The sequence below is a fragment of the Sminthopsis crassicaudata genome, chromosome 5 (assembly GCF_048593235.1).
Source record: "Sminthopsis crassicaudata isolate SCR6 chromosome 5, ASM4859323v1, whole genome shotgun sequence".
In the NCBI taxonomy this organism is placed as follows: domain Eukaryota; kingdom Metazoa; phylum Chordata; class Mammalia; order Dasyuromorphia; family Dasyuridae; genus Sminthopsis; species Sminthopsis crassicaudata.
The window spans coordinates 281424946-281449324 of NC_133621.1; the positions used below are offsets into that span (position 1 = coordinate 281424946).

The 24379-nt window shown below is 32.9% G+C and overlaps 1 protein-coding gene across 3 annotated transcripts in view; it reads left to right on the forward strand.

The window, feature by feature from the left end:
• Window positions 1-24379, forward strand: part of LOC141544748 (uncharacterized) — a 101048-nt gene that overhangs the window by 61612 nt on the left and 15057 nt on the right. For 2 of the 3 annotated variants that reach the window (XM_074271252.1, XM_074271253.1), the window contains 9 exons: window positions 780-849; window positions 5242-5302; window positions 5397-5590; window positions 6266-6398; window positions 6954-7009; window positions 10019-10106; window positions 17484-17560; window positions 21063-21159; window positions 23356-23628. In XM_074271252.1, the coding sequence (XP_074127353.1) occupies window positions 780-849; window positions 5242-5302; window positions 5397-5590; window positions 6266-6398; window positions 6954-7009; window positions 10019-10106; window positions 17484-17560; window positions 21063-21159; window positions 23356-23628 (1049 nt within the window). The remainder of the gene's footprint in view (window positions 1-779; window positions 850-5241; window positions 5303-5396; window positions 5591-6265; window positions 6399-6953; window positions 7010-10018; window positions 10107-17483; window positions 17561-21062; window positions 21160-23355; window positions 23629-24379) is intronic. The other variant, XM_074271254.1, reaches the window with a different exon arrangement.

Sequence of the window (24379 nt, forward strand, 5' to 3'; positions counted from 1 at the left end):
AATTCTGGACCCAACTACCCTCCCCTTCCACCCCAAGTGAGTTGCAATTCTTTGAAGGCAGATTACCACAGCAGGTGTAAAATTTGTATCTAGCAAGGAAGATAAATGCTCAAAACTTTTCTGAGTCATACATTTTGGAAAGTATGACCTACTCGCATATCTGAAGGGCAGTTAGGAAAAGTAGTGGGTGCTATCCTGGGCTTGGAATCAAGAAGACTCATATTTATGAATTATAATCTGGATCACATACTTATTATGTTGTGACTCCAGGCAAGTCTCACTTAATCCTATTTGCCTCAGTTTCCTCATCTGTGAAATGAACTGGGGAAAGAAATGGCAAGTCATTTTGGTACCTTTGGCAAAAAAAACCAAATGGGATCACAAAGTCAGATGCTGAAACCAGTTGGGGGGGTAAGAAAAAATAAGTCAGTGAAAGTTTCTCAGAACCAAGTAGGGAAGGCTTGGAGAAGTGACATGTTACAATTTCCAGGGTTTTGTTGGTTCTGTGTTTTATAATGTCCCATTGTGTTCATTTGTCAACTTTAGAAGAGTGTAAAAATTAAAAATAATCTTGTTCTGGAGGACAGACTGACTGATAGTTTCTACATTATTTTCTTCTTAGTCAAAATAAATCTTGGAATAGGAATCATTGATAATACCCTGATCAATTAACACGTCCTTTGTAATGTATCATTTGGTGGCAAAGCAACAACTGAACAGCAATTGTTGATGACTGATTTCTGGAAATGTACTAATTTTGGGTTATTTTTCTTTGAAAGATTCTCTGACAATACAGGATCTGATAAGGCTTGGCTAAGCACAGATGATGAACTGGATTTTGATACAAAGGTAAAGTTTCTTTATTAATTTTTTCTGTTTGGAGGATGTTTTGCTTTATTTTAAAAAATTGCAAACAATAGTATACAATTTCTCTAGTATTTAACACTAAAGATCCACATGGAGTTAAATGAACCCAAATGATTCTAAAGCATATAAGTTTTTATTCTGTTTCAAGTTTTCTTTCAAGTTCCCCACTTCTAGCTTATTTTTTTTGTTTGTTGTTTTTTTGTTTTTTTTTTTTCTGAAAAACTAAATGAAATAAACTTTTATAAAATTTACCTTCTGCTAATATTTCTATGTCTCTCCATATTTCCTTGTACCTTTGTGTTTATCAATGCACTGAAAAGAATCTTAGATTTGGAGTAGAGGACTAGGCTTCATATCTTATGACTGCCACTCTAAAATGAATGACATTTTAAAAATCTTTGTTTCCTAGATGATATTCAAGGTGCTTTCTAGATCCAAATCTGTGATTTGTTCCATAATGTTCCCTTAATGTTGATTACACAGGTGACTTCCATATTTTTGTCAATATAGATCCTATTTTCCTTCTTTTGCTCTTTTGAGGATGAATTCTCAGTAATGCAATCAGATTTATGAGTGTTGTATGTGGTTTTCTAAAACACCTGGATCAATGTGCAGTCCGCTTAGTGGTATACAGGATTTCCCATTATTTGAAGTTATTTTTGTTTGTTTGTTTGTTTTTCTATGGCATTTTATTTTTTAAATTTTATTTAATTTTAAAATTTAAATCGTAAAAAATGGAGTAAGAAAAAACAAAAGGAATACAAAACAAAATAAAGCAAAACAAAAGAGAACATTGTCATGGACCTTGAAAAACCTCCGAGGATTCAAAATATGTAACAACGAATTAATAGATCAAGAAAGTATAGATAGATAGATAGATATAGATAGATAGTTATAGATATAGATATTTGTATATATATATATATATATACATATTTCTATATACATAGAAATATGTATATATATATATATCGTTATTAGTAGAAGAAATTATATTTCATGAATTTCCATTATTTTTACTTCTTTGTATTTTGTTCTTTGGTTGTCTGCTGTATAACTTATTTACTTTCCGTGTTTTTTCCCCTTGAATCCCCTCCCCTACCCTAAAGCAAACTACAGTTAAAAAAAGATATATTTATGTAGATACACCACACATACACACACACCACATACATACAACTATTCCTGTTGACTCTTTAATATTCTACTCTATAACTTGCCTTGCTAATACTTAACCTCCCCCTCCCCATTCAAGGATTTCTCCTTTGTCTTATTCCTTACCCTTTGTTTCTTCATTTGCTCATCCTTCTGCCCTTATTTCTTTATAGATTTTGGAAGGTGCTATACTCTTCATAGTGTATATGTAGTGTTTGCCTATTGAACCCATTCCCAATGTGAGTAGGTTTTCAGAACTATGAGCCCTCTTCCCTTTGGTCTAATGCCTGTTCCTATTTTTATTCTACACCTCATTTGTATAACATGATTTACCTTGTCCTTCACTTTAACTCTGCCTATCTTTCTTTTGAGCTACCCTAGTGTTGATGTGAATCTTAGACGTATAGTTTATGTTTCCCATGTAAAAAAAATAATTTTTTGATGATTCAACAGTTTGTCTATGTTGAGTTTCTTAAAAGTGATCTTTGATATTGGCTCTTATATATTAAATTTTCTGTTAAATTCAGGTTTGGCTGATAGAAAGTCCTGAAAATTTGCAAGTTCATTTAATATCCATATTTCTCATTCAAAATTATAGGTAATTTGTCTGGATATGATATTTTTCACCCCAGGCCTAGGTTTTTTTTTTTTTTTTTTTTTTTTTTTTTTTTTGGTGAAGAGATTGATTCCAGAATGTACAATCCTTTATTTTACCTGTTACTAAGTCTTATACAATTCTAATTATAACTCCAGCATATTTGAATCATTTGTTCTTCCTTCTTGAAACATTTTCATTTTAATTTGGAGATTACAAAATTTGGTAGAAATATGTCCATGTGTTTTCTATAAATGATCTCTTTGAGGTGGTGTTCAGTGGATTTTTCCTATTTTTCCTTTCCCCTCATGTTCTATCACCCCAGGATAATATTCTTGGATTATTTCCTACATTATTTTGTCAAGTCCTTTTTTTGGTCACAGCTTTCTGCAGTCCAATTACTCCCATATTTTCTTTTTCATATATGATGTTTCACATTCTGTTCCATTATTTTCTCATTCTTTACAATCTGTTTTGTTGTTTCTTGGTTTCTCATAGCTTCACTGGCTTCCTTTTGCCCAATTCTAATTTTCAATTAATTTCATCTTTGAGACTCTGTACCTCCTGTTCTAGTTGGTTTACTTTTTCCCATCTCCTTATTTTTCTTGGATGGATTTTATTTTTAGTTTTTTCCCAATGTCTCTCACCCAGGGCCTTGTTTCAGCAGCACAATAGAGCCTGGCATTCCCAATCAGGTGATTTTCATTGTCTTCTGGATTAAAACTTCAATTTGACAAAAAGTCTCTATGGTTCCAGCTATACCCAGCTAGCCGATGGGTCCCCACTTGATGTTTCTGTGGGACTACCCTGGAGGTCTTTGCAGTTCAAACAGATTACTCTTCAGGCTTGGATCTTTCTAGATCATCTTGAGTTATATCAGAACCCCTTTTCTTTTCCAAGTCATCTTGATCTTTCACCAATCTGTTCGATCTGAGGCAAAAAGTTGTTCTATTTGTGGGGAAAATCTGGAGAGCTTGAAATTTACCAACTGACTCCTCCATATTCCCAGAATTCTTCCCTCTTTGCAATTTTTGACCTTCTAGCTGATATAATAAACGTGTTAATTTTTAAATTTCTCTGAGTCTTGGACAATTTGGAACATTTTTCATGAAGTTAATTCGTTCATTTCTTCATTTTGAGGTATTTTGCTAGGGAATCTAGGGAAGATTTTCAGCACATGGTCAATATGGACATTTTTTGTAAGAGAGATAGAATGATCTAGTAGATTGCAGAAATTTAAAATAAATGAGTTGGTATGAGAGAGGAGGCAAATCTATTGGAGGAGATGGGATGGCACAGGAGCACCTGAACAAGTAGAAAGCTCAACCTTGATAAGGAGTAAAGCTACTTCATCATGGAAGGTAGGGATCAAGGAAATATTGGCAGAAGGCATCGGAATGATAGGAGATGTGGAAGAGGAGAGATGAAGGAGCTCATGCCAGATGTCTCAAATTTTTTTAGTAAAATATGAAGCAAATTAATCAATAGAAAGTATGGGGGAGAAGGAAAACATGGAAGGTTTGAGAGACAATGAAAAAGTATGGAAGAGCTGCCGTGGAAAGTAGGATAGTCAATTGATAAAGGAGGCATGGTAGGCCTGGAAGTAGTGAGGATTTGGTTGAGGTTATATATCATAAATTTGTAGTGACCTCATTAACAATAGGTGATTTTCTGATTTTTAATTCATTTCCTATTTAAACTTACATTTTTATTTTATGCACTTAAAATATTTTTGAATAATCTTCCATAAGTTTTACAAAACTGCCAGAGATCTATAACATACCCACACATACACACATACACACACACACACACACACACACACACACACACACACAGACACACAAGACTTCTGTTTTAAATGTATCTGTTTTAAATGTATTTTTTCATCAGATGTACATCATGCTTGATATTTGGCATTGACTTGAAAACAATGAACAGTAAAGAATATAATATCCATCATTAGACTGCAACAGCTTTTCCTAGATCCTGATAATTTTTACAGAATAAAGTCCACTCCTTCAAAGTACATATATAAAACACAAAAAAGTTCAAGCAATATAACACAGTTAGAAGTTTATATAATGAAGGCATTAAGGATCTTATGTGACTAAAGTTCTTATGCCCTTTCTTTTCAATATAGTAGCCTCTTGCAAGCAGGAGGTTTTGATTTCTTCTTGGTGAAGGAATAGAATGAATGAACCCAACAACCAGACCTAGAAAAAGGAACTCTGACATCAACATTTCCCTAGTTTCCTCAGTTTTGAGACTTTTACGCAGATGTGTCTCTCCCTTTTTTAAAAAAAAGTAACATACTATCTTTTTTTTTTTTTACTATTCCAAAACATCTAAAGAATCTAAAATGAAAGACTTAAGATAAAATTCTTTGTTATCAGTAATGATTTACATTAAATATTAAATTTCTAAAATTTCAACTGTCATAAACAAAATGTTAATGTATAAGTTTTGGTGAACTAAATAGTCCAGAAGAGTTTTATTTTCTATATCATGATCAGATTAAATACATCACAATAGCAAATGTGAACTTTTAAATTAAAATTAAATTACATTAAATTAAATTAAGTTAGTATTGATACTCATTATTCTTACCACTTTTTTGGCAGAAACTCCCAAAATTGAACTTAGCCAAAGTTTTAAATGCTGCTCATCAAATTACAAAAATCAGTAAGCTATTTGAAGAATTTCTACTCTTATATTATTATTGCTTACCTTAAAATGATAGATTTGTTCATGTATTTTTTATTCATTTTTAATATAGGAGGAGAAGGGAGTCGCACTGTCAATACAGAAGATACAGCTTTTCTTAGAGACAATCAGCCAGACAATGAAAAAGATTTAACAGATTCTTTCTCTAAGTCTTCATCCCAAGCCCATTGCTCTCATGCTGTCCATCCCTCACCTGCTTGCTTTTCACAGTCTTCCCTGATGAAGTCTACTCTTCTGGACATAAAGGTAATTATATTTGGTGGTGTTCTTATATTTTTCCCCTATGTGTTCATCCTCTGTCCTTTTCTCTTATGCTCATAACCTCTTCATGGAAATGAGAAGGATTCTAGAAATGGAAGTCACATCACAAGAAAATTCAGGGAAATTTACACAAAGTTAAAACATTGATGGATCCAAACAATTTATGTGTGAGCTCTCAGAAAGAAGAAGAATTATAAAGCAGGCAAAATGAAGGACAAATCAAAAATTATGACGATAAAGTGACAGAAGAGGAAAGAGAAAGGGGGGGGGAGAATTCAGTCAACATGGTCAAGATGTTATGTCTCTTCCCTCCAGTCATATGGTATCTTATCTTTCCTTTTAGATTAATATAACTTGAAAACAAGAGCTATGTATCCTATTATTTTTATCCATTATTACTATTTGAATTTGTTGAAGTAATAATCAAAACATTCATCAGTATATGTGCTGTGCTAAACTCATACTTATAGAAAAGAGTTTCTGTAAACTAAATGTCTAAAATAAGCGATTGAACACATTGAATTCTTTGCATGATTTCATTGCTAGAGCCATCACCTTCTGGCATGTGCAGTATGGCAGACAGGTTTACATAATTTGTGCTAGCCATGCATTTATGAATAAATCTGGGGACATTGTACATCTCATTCTCATTAATTATAGGAATATCCAACAGACTCAGAAGAGGAAGCAAAGGAAAATGATGTTTTAGTTAAGAATGATACTGTTAAACAAATATCTCATGAAATTCCAAATATTCCTGATCAACTACAAGAGAAATGTGCTGAGAGAAAAAGTAAGCTTGTTTTGACAGAGCACTTGTCAAATCCATTACTACTGTTCCATAGCATAGAGTCTCCCAGTGGCCTAAGGGCTAAGAAGTTCAATGTCTTGCCCATGGTCAAACAACCAAAATATCAGCAATAGAAATTAAACCCAAGACTGTCTAATTCCAAACTGGCCATCTATCTACCATAATGTGGTTCGCCTCAAGTTGTAGAATATTCTTACAAAACTTTTCTTTTGATAAAATGCCATTATAAATTATTAAATGTGGTCTATTTTTGAAAAAAAAAAGTTCTATAAACTATAGCATATGTTCTATAAACGTAAACATAAAATTACCACTTATCTCCTAACTTCTATTTTTGAAAAACCCTACTTTGTCCATAAGCCCTAAATCCAAATGTTGCTCTCTTAATCTAACTGTGTCTCCTGGGATTTTTTGTCTCTTGTCATTTTCATTTAATTTTTCCTGAAGCAATTATGAGTAGAGATATTTAAATAGTTTTAATATGTTCAATAGCATATATTACAATTTTTCTTGTGGTTATTTACATATATTTTATAGCCACAATATCAACATTAAGATTGGAAGAGGAAGAAGAGTCACGTTGGGATTCAGAGGTATTTTCTATTAAGTTATTTTGAACCATCAATATTGATTGTTACTTTTAAAATTACATTTTAGATTTGCTTATTTACTTATCACTGCAATCCTGGGTGGAATTAGAATTGGAATTTTAGAGCTGGAAGTGATTTCAGAGATAATCTAGTAAAACTATTCATTTAAGATGTAGGGAAGGTGCACCTCAGAGAAGTCAACTAACTTGCCTATGGTCTCACAGCTAGTTTAGTGAACAGCCAAGAAGAGAATTTAATGGTCCTAACCTTCAGGACCTCATGCTTTGTACTCTACTCCTCAATAACTAATCAGTGTCAAAGTGCCTCTCAGTTAATCTGTCATTGAGTCAACAAGTATCATAGTACCTCACACTGTTCCAGGTATTCCAGTAAAGTAAGAGACTTTACAGAAATAGAAGCCTCCTTCCCTACTACATGATCAGCTTACCTATAAGTTCGAGGAATTGTGACCTACATAAGTTGATGTTATGGCCAACTCTTGGCAAATTTCTGTGTAACTTCTATACACAACTGCAGAGAGTCCAATAGATGGGAAATGGAAGAGTTAGTAGTGTTTAATCAGAAAAGACGTAATGAAAGACGGTAATAATTAGGGTGTAATGATAGGGTCATATTTGAATTGACAGAGAAGAAGCAGGAAAACATTCACAGAGAGAGAGAGAGAGAGAGAGAGAGAGAGAGAGAGAGAGAGAGAATGGAAGGATGGTAATGCAAGCAATGGAAATCTTAAGATTTAGCTGTTTCAGAGGGCCACTAATAAAAGGCACAGATTATTTTCCATAAAAAAGAGTGTGAGTAGATTTGATTTGAATCAAGGAGCCAGTCGTTTTCTTAGGCAGTAGAATAATATATTGAAACCTATTTTAGGAAAACGTTTTGTGATCATTATCAAAAATTAACTGGAACAGAGGTTTATCCTAGACAAAAAGAGGTTGTTCCAGTAGGGTGTAAGGTGAAAAACTGGAGTAGGTGTGAAAATAGTAAAGATTATTGTTAGGTTCTTACTAAGTGCTAATGAGATAATGAGATATTAGGTTCTTACTAAGGGCTAAGTCGGTACTTAACAATTCTCTAGTTCTGGTCTTTCCTAGGAGTTCAACCCCTTTGAATTTCTGGGGAGGAGCTTGCATGCTTAGAAGGAGCATGTTTATTGGTTGAAGTAATTTTTCCCAGAAGCCCTTGCGTTATCCCACGCCCATTTTCTGGGAGGATAAAAGAGGGTGGCGCTCAAAAGATAGGGAGTCTTGTCTGGGCCAGACTTAAGGCGGCTCTCCAGAGGAAGAAGAAGTCGAGAGACCAGAGGGCGATTGGCAGTTTCTGGAGACAACAGCACATTACAGGTTATTTTGAAGAATGATTTAGCAGTGTGTAGCTATTAATTGGTTGCAAGAGGAAAAGAAATAACTCAGGTTTTTTTTAAAGCTAAGGACCTGGAAAAATGTGCATGCCATGGAGAGAAATGAGGAAGTTGGAAAGGGTTGGAGGGTTCACATGATTACAGAGTAAGGTAACTTTTTAATGTGTTGTCAGGAAACATTTCAATGGAGTTATCTCAGAGATTGCTTGTACTTTAGATACTTGAGAATAAAATCGGATGATTTCCATGTCTTCTGGTAAGGGAGGATCAGAAATCTGGATCACACCACAATCACTTTATAACTGTGATAGGCTAAGTTGAAGGGACTAGCTCTTAGCTTTTTGTTGGAAATAATTAAAGGCAGAGGCAAAAAATGTGAAGACAAGAAAAGGGCATGAGTATGCTTATGCTTACTAGTTTAGGTAAAATGGAGATTAGAGACTTTTCTTATCATATATCATCACCATATAGATTAAAAAAAAAATTATGATCCAAAAGAGTTTTAGAGGCGATCATTAAAGCTATAAAGCTATAAAGAGGCGATATATTAAAGATATCAAACATGAGTACAAGAAATTAAACAAAGAAAAAAACAATTTACACGTGGGAGACCTCTAGAGAAAGTGAAAAATTGGTGTTGAATACTGGATTAGCAACAATGAATGTTTTAGTACAATACATATGTGGTTAAGCTAAAATTTAATGTCTATGTGATGAGGAGAAATTCTACTGTCTACTGGGGAGATAAACCCTGTCTCCTCTCTTTTTATACATTTTTTGCTTTTTGACTCTCTTATTTCTGTGTTGTTTTTATATTATATATATATATATATATATATATATATATATATATGTGTGTGTGTGTGTGTGTGTGTGTGTGTGTGTGTGTGTATACCTGTGTATATGTGAACATATACAAATTTACAAACATATATAAAGATAGGTTGATAGATTGATAGACAGGATAAATCTAAATCAATCTACACTTTACAAAGCCTCCTTGGTCAGTAGTTTCAGTCATGTCTGAAGACATGAGACCCAATTTGGAGTTTTCTTGCATTTCCTTATTAGTAAGGAAATGAGGCAAAGAGGATTTAATGACTTGGCCAGGTTCATACAGCTAGTGTCTGAGGCAGGATTTAAATTCATTAAGATGAATCTTCTGATTCTAAGCCCAGGGACCTATCAAATATACCCCCTCTTCTAAGGGGATTATGTACTGTGCTTTCAATTGAAATCATATTTTCTTCTCCCATATTGTTAATTTGTGCAAAATAGTATTTTACATGTACTGTATGTACTATATGTATTTATATAACTATCTTATGGCAATATCCAGAATTAGAATGTTATCATTATTTCCAAAGTAGCCATTTCTATATGAAAAGGTATACTCCTGCATGCAGCACATGTTTGCCATAGTTATCTCATTTAAAGTAAAAAAGACAGAAGAGTAAACCTGAAAATTATGAGCATGAAGTTGTTCTTTTAAAAAAAATGTTAAAGAAAATGTTTTATTTTCTGTAGAACTCTCATTTCTCTCTGTAAATTCTTCAAAGTTTATCAGCAACAAAGATTCAGAAGTGCTTTCCTTAGTGGGCTTATTATTTTATTGACCTTTTCGATCTGATCAGTGTTCCACAGAAAATCTGAAAGGATCTGCAAGACATCTTTCATCCACAAATCAAAGCATAAAAGACAGTATTCCATTGAGACATGAAGGTAAGATTATATTTTATAGATAGGTAGGTTTCTTTTTAAAAAAATAAAAATAGCACTTAGGAGCTGGAGAAATGAGGGCTAGATCATGGGGTCTGGATTAAAATCTACCATCAAAAAGGTAAGAAATTGCATAAAGTCCTAGTCCTACTCACAGAGCCTTATATAAGCAGCATCACTGAAGGCTTGTCTGAGCAGGAAAAAATAAGGAAGAGACGTGGTATTGGAAGGAGAGAGGGAAATTCATTGCACAAAGAGAGAAGAGAAATAGCTATGTATGAAGTGGAGTGACGGATTGGCTCTACGAATCGTCTTTGTTAATATGCATCCAGCCCTTGCATGGTATTTAGTTTGAGCAAATTGAATGAGCTACTTTTCAGTTTAATTAGCTGGTTATACAGATGACTTTTCTATAAAAGTGCCCATGTCACACAATTCTTTTTGCTGATACAGACTAGACCTGTAATTTCATTGAAACAGGGTCACAGAGAATTGTCTAGAGCACCAAGAGTACCTTGTTCATAGTCACACAACCAATCTGGGACTCAGGCTTGCACCTTCATTCTAGGGCTGCCTCTCAAACTTCACTGGTCTCTCTTATCCCCTTATTCTGAACCTTTTGGTTTATTTATTTCAGATAAATCTATCGGACAAAATGAAAAATGAAAAAAATTATTATAAAATTCATTTTTAAAACCTTAAAGATCTGCTTACTAAAGGCATTTTCTTGTTTCTGTTCCTGCCTTTGTACGTTATACTCTATAAGCTAAAGACAGTAAATAGTGACAAAAGTGATTAAAAAAAAAGTTGAAAAATAATAGGCAACAGAAAGTGAGAAACAGAGATGGGAGAAGTTGGTGCTAGAATTTTGGAACTAGGAAGAGAAAGCAACTAAAGACCCCTTTCCTTGCATTAGGGTTTGAGATCCTCAGGATATACTTTGAAATATCTTTGATGGCCACTTTGCTGCATGTTAGAATCCAGTTACATTGATTAAGGATATTAAACTGAGGTGATCATAGGATAAAATACAAACTAAAGAAAATGTTTTTTTCCAATAACTGGAGGTGGTGGATTGAGAGGGAAAGGGTGGGGGTGGCAGAGGCAGGAATCACTTGCATCAAACATTTAACAGATGAAGATATGTTGGCTTCTGAGGTCTTTGACAGTAGGATTCTACTGTACTTATGTCTTAGTTCATACTGCTTATCTTTACTTTCTTTGAAAGCCACATTATTTTGATTGTTTTTTCTAAATTTTGTCCTGCCCTGTTTCCATTCAGGTCATCTGTTAATAAGCTCTCTCTTCTTTTTCTCATTTGTATTTTACTAGTCTTCCGGAAAATTATTTGTTGATTTATTTTAAAGGGGTACTTATAAATATTGTCAACTTTTGTAACAGAGCAGCTACTATTATGTTCATGACGCAATCCATCCCAAAACTTATTCAACTTAGACAAAATAGCTATTTTTTTTCCTGAAAAATGGCTTTTTTTCCCCTGAAATTTTCTTAAAGGAAAACAGACCAAATGTAAAATAATAACAAAAATAATTATGTATAAATATTTACTTACCCCCAGGTCCCATGAGTTTTGTCTACATTTGTCTAGATGCTCTAGATACTGATAGATTGAGGGTGATGTTCCCTGCCCACCTTGTCTTGAGTTATGTACAGTCTACTTTGCTAATTTCTGAGATGCAAAAAAAAAAAAAAAAAACAACCCATTACTTTATTGCTAGACATTCAGTAATTTCCCCCACAGAATACACATATTAGGACAAATATTGCTCATATCCAGAAGCATAGACTATCTCTCTCTCCTAGAAATTAAACTAGCACATGTATTCCAACTATCTATACCATTGGAGTAATACCAAAGATTGCCAGCATGAATGAAGAAAAAAAGAACTTCAGGTTAGAAAAGTGAAGGGAGAGCATAAAAACGATTGTGAAAGGGAGATTACATAGAAGTGATTGCTCCTGAAATGATACAGTATGCCACAGAAGCCCAGAAAATGGCCTTAAGAATATTACTTGACAGCTTTGTGTAGAATAGACCAAAGACCCAAGTAGTAATTAATTGCAAAAATCCAAGTAAAATTGGATGAGATCATAAAAGTAGAAAGGTAAATTTGAGAATGAAGAAGAGAAGTGATGATATTTATTGTAGAGTGCATATTTTTTAATGAGGAACAGACCATGCCAGCACTGATAACTAAGAAAAGGGAAGCAGGAAACTAAAAGTTGGTTATTTTCAATTTGAAGGTCCAGAAAGACAAATAGACTGAGAAATACAGAACCTTTTAAAATTCACTTGTTTTCCAATAAAAGCAGAAGTCAACCAGACTCCTTCTGGAAGAAAGTACCTCTCTTCTAATGAAATATCAGGTTGTTCTAGCTTTTTTTGGAAGCTATATAGATACTGAACATACATAATTCAGAAAATAATTCTGAACAAATTCTGAAAAACTTACTCCTATTTTGTGTTTGAGTTTGTGTTCACAAAGATGACATGAAATTTGTCAAGTACTTTGCTGAAATTTAGGTATATAATAATAACAATAATCCCTTGGTCAGTAGGTCTAATAACTCTGTCAAAATGTGAAGATAATATGGTATAATCTATTCTGACCACTTCCCAATGAAATTCTGATAATAGCATGAGATAAGCAACAAAGAAGTAAGAGATTTTTATAATGACCTAGTATCTGAGGCGATAAGGTCAAGAAGATAGACTGACAACAATCTAACCTGATTTAGCAGTTAAGATACCGTTAATAACTTTGGAGTAAGAAGTTTTGGTAGAGAGTTAGGCCCAAAGCCGGAAAAAAAAAAAGGTTTCTGAAGTAACTATAAATTAAGTTTGTTAATTAGACAAACAAAAAAGAGCAGAGTTATTGGACAATAACATGGAGATGGCATAATTATTTTTATACCTCTTTTATTTATTTTCTTAATTAATTTTTAATAATTATAACATTTTCTTTGACAGTACATATGCATAGGTAATTTTTTTTTTTACAAAATTATCCCTTGTACTCCTTTCTGTTCCGAGTTTTTCCCCTCCTTCCCTCCACCCCCTCCCCTAGATGGCAGGCATTCCCATACATATTAAATATCTTATAGTATATCCTAGGTACAATATATGTGTGCAGAACCGAATTTTGTTGTTGGTGTTGCAAAGGAAGGATTGTATTCGCAAGATAAAAATAATCTGGGAAGAGAAACAAAACAAAACAAAAAGCATTGCTCTCAGTTTACACTCATTTCCCAGTGTTCCTTTTCTGGGTGTAGCTGATTCTGTCCATCATGAATCAATTGGAATTGGATTAGCTCTTCTCTATGTTGAAGATATTCACTTCCATCAGAATACATCCTCATACAGTATCATTGTTGAAGTGTATAATGATCCCCTAGTTCTACTCGTTTCACTCAGCATCAGTTGATATAAGTCTCTCCAAGCCTCTCTGTATTCCTCCAGTTGGTCATTTCTTATAGAACAATAATATTCCATAACATTCATATACCATAATTTACTCAACCATTCTCCAATTGATGGACATACATTCATTTTCCAGTTTCTAGCCACTATGAAAAGGGCTGCCACAAACATTTTGGCACATACAGGTCCCTTTCCATTCTTTTGCATTTCCTTGGGATATAAGCCCAATAGTAGCACTGCTCGGTCAAAGGGTATGCACATTTTGATAACTTTTGGGGCATAATTCCAGATTGCTCTCCAGAATGGTTGGATTCTTTCACAACTCCACCAACAATGCATCAGTGTCCCAGTTTTCCCACAGCCCCTCCAACATTCATTGTTATTAGTTCCTGTCATCTTAGCCAATCAGACAGATGTGTAATGATATCTCAGAGTTGTCTTAATTTGCATTTTTCTGATCAATAGTGACTTGGAACATACTTTCATATGAGTGGAAATAGTTTTAATTTCATCATCTGAAAATTGTCTGTTCATATCCTTTGACCATTTATCAATTGGAGTAATGGCTTGATTTCTTATAAATTAAAGTCAATTCTCTGTATATTTTGGAGATGAGGCTTTTATCAGAACCTTTAACTGTAAAAATGTTTTCCCAATTTGTTACTTCCCTTCTAATCTTGTTTGCATTAGTTTTGTTTGTGCAGAAACTTTTTAATTTGGCGTAATCAAAATTTTCTATTTTGTGATCTATAAAGATCTCTAGTTCTCCCTTGGACACAAATTCCTTCCTCCTCCACAAGTCTGAGAGGTAAACCATCCCATGTTCCTCCCATTTATTTATGATTTCGTTCTTTATGCCTAAATCTTGGGCCCATTTTGATTTTATCTTAGTATGTGGTGTTAAATGTGGGTCCATGCCTAGTTTCTGGAGATGGCATAATTAAATAAAAGATAAAGAAACTTTAGAGACCCCAAAATTAACTGTTTATTAGATATTCTGGCATGATTAAGCCCTTTCATCCATAATTATTTACTATTTATACTTTTTTGCATAAATGTAATTTTGTCACATTTTAAAGGGAATATTAAACTCATAAAGGTTGGAATTCAAGTAGGACAATCAGGCCCCCAAATGTTTAAATTGTTGAGGTTTTTTGTTTTTTTTTACTAAATTATGAATATATATTCCAAGTTAAGGACTAATCTTCAAGAAGTAAGATTATTCTGAGAAAAAAATAACTTAGATGAAAGTAGTTCATGTTAGAAAAAAATGATACAATCATACATAGAAGAAAGGCTACTTCATTTTTAAAAATATATATTCACTGAAAGAATGTAAATTGTAAGCATTTTCTGTGGGAAAATATTTCAAAATAATGGGTAAAAAGCTAGACTAAAAGCTTAGACTAAAACACATGGTTTTTAGTTTTATCTATGATTCATATTACTTATGTGATGCTGGGCAAGTGACTTAACCTCAAAGTATCCTATCTTGGTAACTCTTTAAGTCTGTAAGTTGCAATGAAGGGACTAGCATCTATTTTCTTAACTAAGAGTTTTCTCTAAATAAATCAGAGGTTTAAAAAAATCAGTTTCAGACTATTTTATAATCCTAAGAAATTTGAAAACTCAAATATGAATACATGTTTGAAATATGCATGTTAAATTTAAAAGGTCTTTGCAAGGATCTTATTAATGTACTCCTTGTGGCAACACACACGTAGAGAGAGGCTTTGATAATCCAAGAGAGCTGATAATCCAAGTAAAAGAGAATAGGCTCAGTATTGAAGGAAAACAGTTGTTGGTGATTTTTTGTCATGTTACCTGAAAGACAAAATATCACAAATAAAAACAAACAACAACAACAACAACAAAAAAAAAAACATAGTTGGAAATTTTGAGTGACATTCTATGAAAAAATGTGTCAGTTAGATAAAACTAAAATATTATTTTAAAATATTATATTAAAGTATTTACTTTTGAGATGCTTTAAACTTGGATTCTACAAGTACTTCTGAGATAAATCACAGAAGTTCCAAGAATTTAAACTTGCAAAAGAATCATCCTTGCAAATCCTTGCCAGTGACTAAAAATAACTAGGTTCCACAGAGCTTAGAAATATTCAATTAAAAGAAGATGAAGGAGCTGCAGCTGGAAGTGGGCCCTATAAGGTTGGAGTTCAAGTAGAAAAACCAGGCCCCCAGAAGCATTGTGAACCACCTCTAGAAAAAGAAGCCCCAAAACATAAGATATAGGCGTTAATATTCTGAATTTATTTGCTCAATTTGTAACATTACAAACTTTATTCTTAGTAGAAGTAAGTTGAATAAATGGTAAAGTCATGTCATAATGAAATTCACTGCCCTGTGGTTAATCTTCTCAACAGACTAGAATCTAGGAGGTATCATTCTAACAAGTGTTCTGATTTTCTCCTCTAATCCCCTGTAACATCTTCGACAAATACTGAAAGGGGCTAGGTTAAACTTGTGTCCTAATTGTGCTCTAATTGTCTTCTGTGTACTTAATTGTAAATTCCTACTTTTTTTTAAAAAATCCAAAAATCTTTAGGTTTGAATATCCCCAAATAAAATCCATATATGAATTTTTTTTTCTTTTTTTCTGTCATTTTGGATTATTTAGAGCTAACTTTGTTGATAGGTACAATTCTCTAAAAGTTCTGTTAATCTTTTCACCACTGAATTACTACTCCATCATATCCTATTCTATCTAGCTCTCAGATAACTAATTTTTATTTTATTATTTTTCCCCCCTGAGGCTGGGGTTAAGTGACTTGCCCAGGGTCACACAGCTAGGAAGTGTTAAGTGTCTGAGACCAGATTTGAACTCTGGTCCTCCTGAATTCAAGGCTGGTGCTCTCCACTGTGCCACCTAGCTGCCCCTGATAACTAATTTTTAAAATGAATTTCAAATTAGCTACTGGATCCATGTTACATGTTTCCTTGATTTTAATCAGAGTAGCTTATAGACTAACTGAAGAAATCAGATTTCATTTATTTTATTTCCCTATTTCTTTGAGACAATCCTGGTCAGTGGTTTCACAATTACAATTTATATTCCATTCTCTCTGTGTTTTTAAATATCGGTTTGATTCTGTCTTTTAAAAATTGATTTTATCTTCTTTCTGACTTTCATGATTTTTGTCTCTGAGCTTAGTTCAAAAATTAATCTGTTCTGTCATGAATTACCTTTAAAAATCCAGTTCTCTTGTTATGTTTCTATTCTTGTGTAAGGAAATCTGTTATCCTTGGATGCATATGGTGTAGGATCTTCATCCACAAATATATTCTTCAAGAATATTTGATTTGTAATCCAAAGAAGTCTAGTCCAATGTCTCTGATCTTGGAGATGGACTCAAAAAGGAAGATTTCTTGGTCACAAAACAGAAGGAAGGCGTTGTTGCTAACCCCTGATTCTCAACTAGCAGTCTGTCATGTTGTTCCCATCGTCATGATGCCATTCTCTAAGCTATGGCATTGTTTTTCCCACTTCCCCACTTCCTTTCTTCTCTTTCCCAAACCTATATCAAGGTCAGTAATCACTAACTCTTAGTCTTTGATTATTGAGAAAGTCCATTGACCCAATTTATTGCTTACTTGCTAGCCCAATAAATCAGACATAGATTTACTTCTCTCAGTTTACCTTTACTTTTCGAATGTAACAGTTTCAGCTACATTGAGTATATAAATTAGTCTTTATGTCTTCCTGTGCTTTGCTCGTATAAAATAAATATCTTACACACACAAAAAAAAACATAGAATGTAGCAGTAGATTGAAATTATAAAAGAATCAGTTAAATGTGTAATTAGTAAGCTAAAAATTTCTTACATTATATATCTTCCCTCAAAATGGGGGGGATCTTATTTATATAAGAAAAGTAATTGTAAATAAATTAAATTTTCATTTAAATATCAATTTAGACTTGAAACAAAAATCGAAATTTAAAGAATCATCAGACAGAAATCAAGAACGCTTTGATAAAAGAGACCAGAAACAGGTATGAAAGTATATTGAAATTTCTGATATTTCATTTTAGTAAATTACCTTTTATGCTACTTTTAATGTAAGTGTTTTTAGGAACTTGGTGTATTTTCAAATGAATTTTTGTCTTAATTATGGAGTTGAAATTTTCTTTGGAGGTAGCAGGACTAACAGCAAAACTTCAACCCTTGTTAGGTAATAAAAGTAGAGAAGAGTCCCTTGATAGTGTTGGCCTTTTTATACATTTCTAACATACTAACTTACTTACTTGATTACATGATTATTTTCCCTTTAGTAGCCAAAATAACGTGTTAAAAGAATTGCCATAGATCTGCATTCATGTGAAAAAGTCTGAATTCTTTCTTACAGACAGGTTAAAATTTATTTACCAATGGGAAAATATCTAGAAATGTATATACTTTTAGAAAATATCAATGTATATACATGTTAGTGTGGCATTAAAACATTCCGTGATAATAAAATCTTAGTATTAATGAACGTTAATCTAATTTATCTTTATCCTAAATAATCTTCTCTGCAGTATCCCCCAAAACTAGTTAAAAACCTTTTGTGACTGAAAAATTACTACCCGGGTAAACTTTATATTTGAATGGCTCGAATTGTTAGGGATGTTTTCTAGTGTTGAGCTACAATTTACTTTTCTGTGATTTCCAACCTGGGGTAATGGTTCTGACTTAACTCCGAATTGAACAAATCAAGCTCTTCTCCAATATTCTAAGTCTCTAATTAGTTAATGACTATTATCCTGGATTCTTTTGAATGGTCTTTCTTATAAACTTGCTTAGAAGTCCTACTTGTGATATGAATCATAGATGACTTCTAAGGTCTCTTTTAGTTGTTCTCAATTGCACATTTCTATTGTCCTATCTAAGAATAATAAAACAGATGTGATTTTAGCAAGACCTGTGGTGTCTCAGTAAGTATACTGTCCAATTTTTTGCCCTTTTGGAAGTCATATCATATTTCTTGTTTTATTATCAAAACATATGCATGGATTATTTTATAAAAGCTTATGTTCCAATTTTATTCATGATAGCTTTATATTTTCCAGATGCTTAGCCTTAAAAAAAGATCTCCTTTGCTTTGTGCAACCCAGTAATTGCTATGCATACTGCTGAATCTTTCCTTAAATTAAATAAGTTATTATTTAACATTTCCTACTTTCACAACCAATCCAGTTTAGTTTGTTACTTTATACCCTATTGAAATAACTTTTTTGCCAAAAGTTATTTCAATAGGGTATAAGGTAACCTGCAACAGGTAATCTTCTAGACTGATTTCAAAATGTTTTCTTAAAAAAATTTCAAAATATTATTATACTGTGATGACAAATGATGGTGAGTCCTCATATTATCTCTTTTGTAGAAAATAATTTGTTCCTATTACAGGTCCTCTGCAACAGTCCTCTGCAAACGTCCAAGATTACCTTCCCTGAAAAATCTTTTATTTCTTCTTCCTGTCCTCTCTCCTGGAAGGTTTTCCTCCTTCCTTTCTGAAATTTAAAATTTGATGCTATTATTAACCCCTAATTATTACCGCTTTTGTGAAGACTTTCCTGAATAAGCACAACTAATTTTGCCATTTCCCTTTGTATTGACCTCAGCAGTAATGTATACAATTTGAACAGAAAAAGAATAGCTGTACCCAAATTGTATACACTGGGGCAAAACTGTTTTTCATGAGAATTCTTGTGAGAAAGACCTATAAGTATTTATTGTGCCTTAAGTTTAATGCGATATAGCTTCCACTGTCAAGTGGAAATTAAGACACCACTACACACCTCTCAGATTGCCTAAGATGACAGGAAAAGATAATAATGAATGCTGGAGAGGATGTGGGAAAATTGGGACGCTGGTGCATTGTTGGGGGAATTGTGAGGGCAATTTGGAACTATGCCCAAAGGGTTATCAAACAGTGCATACCCTTTGAAGAAGTTGCAAAGATTTGGGGGACTTTTTAATGTGTTAGTTGTCAGGAAACTGACTTAAATTTTAGGAACTTGAGAGTAAAGTAAGATGGTTTCCATATCTTCGGGCAAAAGAGGGCCAAAAATCTGGGTCACAGCACAATCTCTTTTGCAACTGTGATAAGCCCAGTTGAAGCCCAGTCGGAAATAACCAAAGGCAGAAGAATAAAATATGAAAATAAGAAAGGGGCAATGAGTATGCTTATGATTATGCTTATAAATGTATATAAAATGGAGGAAGGAGACAGTTTTTACCTGGTACCACATGAGAGATTAAAAAAAAAAAATTGTGAGCAAAAAAGTGTTTGAAGGCCATCAAGTGCATTAAAGACATAAAATATGAGAACAAGAAATTAAAGAGAAAAAAAAATTAACAGCATGGGGGAGTTGTAGACAAGGTGATCATAGTTGATGTATTGAATACTCAACTAACCAATGAATGAGATAGTACAATAGATGTGGATGTGGATGATGGGTTAAGTTAAAATTTTCTGTTTCTATGATGATTGCAGAAATGCCACCAGTGAGTTTATATGAAACTTAATCCCTCTCTTATACTTTTTTTGCTTTTTTAAAAAACCTCTTTTTTTGTTTGTGTTTTTTTTTTATTTGTATGTATTTTTGTGTATAGATATATATATATATATATATATATATATATATATATATATATATAGATATATATGTAGATATAGATTTGTACACATATATATTATACATATGTGTATATATTTTGTGTACATATTTGCGTATGTATGTTATATGTACATATGCAAATTTCAGACATATATAAATATAGATGAATAGATGGATAGATAGATTAAACCCAGATCAAATTGCACCGGGCAAGGCTTTGTCCTTGTTCAGTCCTTTTCATCATGTCTGATTCTTCAAGAGCACATTTAGTGTTATCAAAGGGACAGAAGTGGATTGACATTTGCTTCTTAGTAAGAAATTGAGGCAAACAGTATCTAAAGAATTTCTTAAGACCATTTAGCTAATGTCTGAGACTAGAATTTAATTCATGAAGATGAATCTTTCTGATTCAGGCCATTATCAAATAATTCTAAGGGGCATTATAAACAAATTTTCTTCTTCCATATTGTTAGCATGTGAAAATAGTATTATATATAGATAGATAGATAGATAGATATATGTATATAGATATAGATATAGATATAGATATAGATATAGATATAGATATCATGTCTTATAACCCTGACGATCACAAAGATAATATCCTAAGGTCAAATTTTATCATTATTTACAAGTTAGCCATTTCTGTATGAAAAAGTATATTTCAGCCTGTAGCTCTGTTTACCAGAGTTATCCCCTCTAAAGAAAAAAACATCAAAGAGTAAAATGTAGGTTGTTCTTTTGAAGAAAATGTTATAAAAACATTTTATTTCCCAATAGAATCCTCATTTCTCTCTTAAGTGGAAATTCTTCACAATTTACAAGCACAAAATATTTAGGAGTTCTTTCATCAGTGGGCTTGCTAACTATTTTGTTTATGTTTTCATTTAATCAGTGTTGTCCTAAAAGTGTCCTGGAAAGATCTGCAGGAGGTGTACTTGTATCCACAAATCAAAATATGAAAGACAGTATTTCTTTGGGACAACATGAAGGTAATATAATATTATGTAGATAGTAGAGTTTTAGTGGAGTTTCTATTAAAAACAAAAAAGCAAAATGGTATCTGGGAGGTGGAGAAATAGGGGCTGCAACATGGGGGCTGGAATAGTCTATCACATTTGTAGAAGATAGGAAATTGCATGAAGAACTAGTCTTCTCTCAGGACATATAAGCATTATCACTGAAGGCATGCCTGAGCAGGAAAAAAAAAAGAGAGATACTGGAAGAAGAGAAGAGTTCAAAGGACAAACAGAGAACAGAAATAAATATGTATGTTGTGGAGTGACTGATTGGCCTGAGGAATTGTCTCTGTTAATATGCATTGGTTAGTTATACAGGTGAATCCTAATATGATGTGAGACCATCTCCCATAATTCTTTTTGATATAGAGATTAGACTTTTAATTTCATTGAAAAAGTCTCAGACAATTGTCTAGAGCACTGAGAGTTTAAGTGCTTTGTTCAGTCACACAATCAGTGTGATTCAGAGGTGAGACTCATTGATCTCTCTCAGCCCCAGACTCTTGAGATCTATGGTTGAGTTATGCCTTTGTGTCTTAATAGATAAAATGTAACCTGAATGTGTTATAAAACTTCATTTGTAAAAACTTAAAAGAGCTGCTGATTAAAGATTAGATTATTCTGTTTCTGTTCAGATCCCTGTACTGTAGGCTGATGACAGTAAATGGTAAGAAAAGTGAGTAAATGTGAGAAAAGCATAGGCAGCAGGAAGTGAGAAACATAGGTGGTAGAACCAGGAAGAGAAAGCAAGCAAAGACTCCCTTAAATACAAAAAAAATGAAGAGCTCCAGAGGGACTGGGAGTTCTTTGTTGGCCCACATTGCTAACCCTTAGAGACCAGTAATAGAGTTTCAGAATGTTAAAAGGAGGTGACCATCTCATTCAAATCTATTCCACATTTTATTCTTAGAGATAAGGAAAGTAAATCTAAAGTCATGTGATAATAAAATTCACTACCTTGTGGTTAATGCTCTCAGCAGCCTAGAATCTAGGAAATAGCTTTTGAATAGGTATCTTTCAATTTCCTCCTCTCACATTGTTTTCTGTGTGTAATTAACTGTAATTTCCTATTTCTTCTTCTTTGAGTTTCAAATCAGAAAACCTGTGTGCTTTATACTCAAACAGAAAATCCCTATAGGAAGTATTTTCCTTTTTTCTGTTATTTTCAGTTATTTTTATGCTCGCTTCCACAAAAGTTAAACACAATGAATTTAACTTTCCCCATGTATTAAATTACCTGGTTAAGTGAAGCTTCCCAGTAAATGTTTCCATGGCATTGATTTGAATGAGATGGAATTACAAGCAATGTTATTTTTTTTTTAATCTTATCATTGAATAATTCATGAATTCCAAAACTGATTCTTGTTCTGGATTAAATGTTTATGAAGATTTTGTTTCAGCCAAATATACAATTTTACCATTGAATTTCTCTCAATGGTTTCCTAGACTATTTAGCTATCATATAACTAATTTTCAAAATGAATTTCAAGTTAACTGCTAGAGTATTGACCTCATTTTGGTTACATATTTTCTTGATTTAATCCGAATAAAATAGTTACTGAAAGAAGCAATTCTCATTTACTTTCTCAATTTCTTTGAGACTGTCTTGGCTAGTGGTTTTGCTATTAAGATTTATGATTTTTTTTTCTTTCTTCCTTTTTTTTTTGGTTTTGTTTTTCTTTGGTTTTTTTTCTGTGTTTTGAAATAATAAGATGGAAACTTTTAAAAAATTGTTTTTATCCTCTCTCTTCCTAAGCCAATTGGGAATTCTCTGGAAATATATCCCAGGTTCAAAAATCAGAGGTTGACATTCGATTTCAGAATGCTGAATAGTTTGAATTCAGATATATATTTTAAGTTTCATCGGTATATTCAAAAATCTTTCCCTAACTATCTTACTAAGACATTCCTTGCAACCACATTTGCAGATAGTATTTATTAGGTAACATACATAATTAGAGCTGATGATCGAGAATCAGAGTAGGCTGTATAGTGAAGTCAAAGAGTTTTTGTGAGCCTTTTGTCATGTTATCTGAAAGATCAAATGCAACACATAAGCAAAATTAAATTAAAAGTATAGGTGGTGATTTGAGTAACATGCTAGGAAAAAAATAATATATGACATAGGTAAAACTAATGTTCGATTTATCGCAAATATTTTCCTTTCAGATACTTCTTCCTGGGACTCAACAAGTCCTGGTGACAAAAATAAAAATCAACAAAGTTTGAAGGTGGAGAGCAGCAAACATGCTCGCAAATCCCCTTCAAAGTCAAGTCACAATCACGGAGAAACCACAAAGACAACAAATGCTTTGTTCAAAAACGAGAAAGACACTGGAAGTGGGTCTGACCCAAGCTACAAATTTCCAGCAAAAAAGCCAGGGTCTGAGAAGCCGTGTGAACCACCTGTAAGACAGGAGAAAGAAAAACAACCTCTAGAAGGTAGTTATTTAAGATTCTGAATTTTCTCTAAGTATGTTATTTGGTCAAATTGTTCCATTCCACATTTTGTTGGTAGAGGTAAGCAAAGTAAATGTAAAGCCAAGTGATAATCAAGTTCCCTGACTTGTGCTGAATGCTCTCAGCAGCCTAGAATGTAGGTAGTGTCTTTAGAATAGGTATCTTTCAATTTCCTCCTCTCACATTGTCTTCTGTGATTAATTAATTGTAATTTCCACTTTCTTCTTTTTTGTTTTCAGAGTTTCCTATCTTAAAACCTGAATGCATTTTATACACATAGAGAATCCATGGATAGAGGATTTTCCTTTTATCGGTTCTTTTCAGTTATTTATATGTTCACTTCCTCGAAAAGTTAAATAGAATCAATTTAATTTTCCCCACTATTAAAGTACCTGGTTAACTGACGCTTCGCGGTAATTGTTTCCATGACATAGATTTGAATGAGATGGAATTACCATACTGACCAGTGTTGTTTTTTTAATGTTATCATTGGATAATTCATGAATGCCATAACTGAATCATAATCTCCTTTATGAAGATTTTGTTTCAACCAAACATAAAACTTTACTGCTGAATTTCTCTCCATGTTTTCCTATTCTATATAGCTCTCAGCAAACTTAATTTTCAAAGTGAATTTCAAATTAACTGCTAGAGTATCCATGTTATCTTGTATTTATGTTACATATGATCTTGATTTAATCAGAATAAAATATTCTATTTAACTCAAATATTT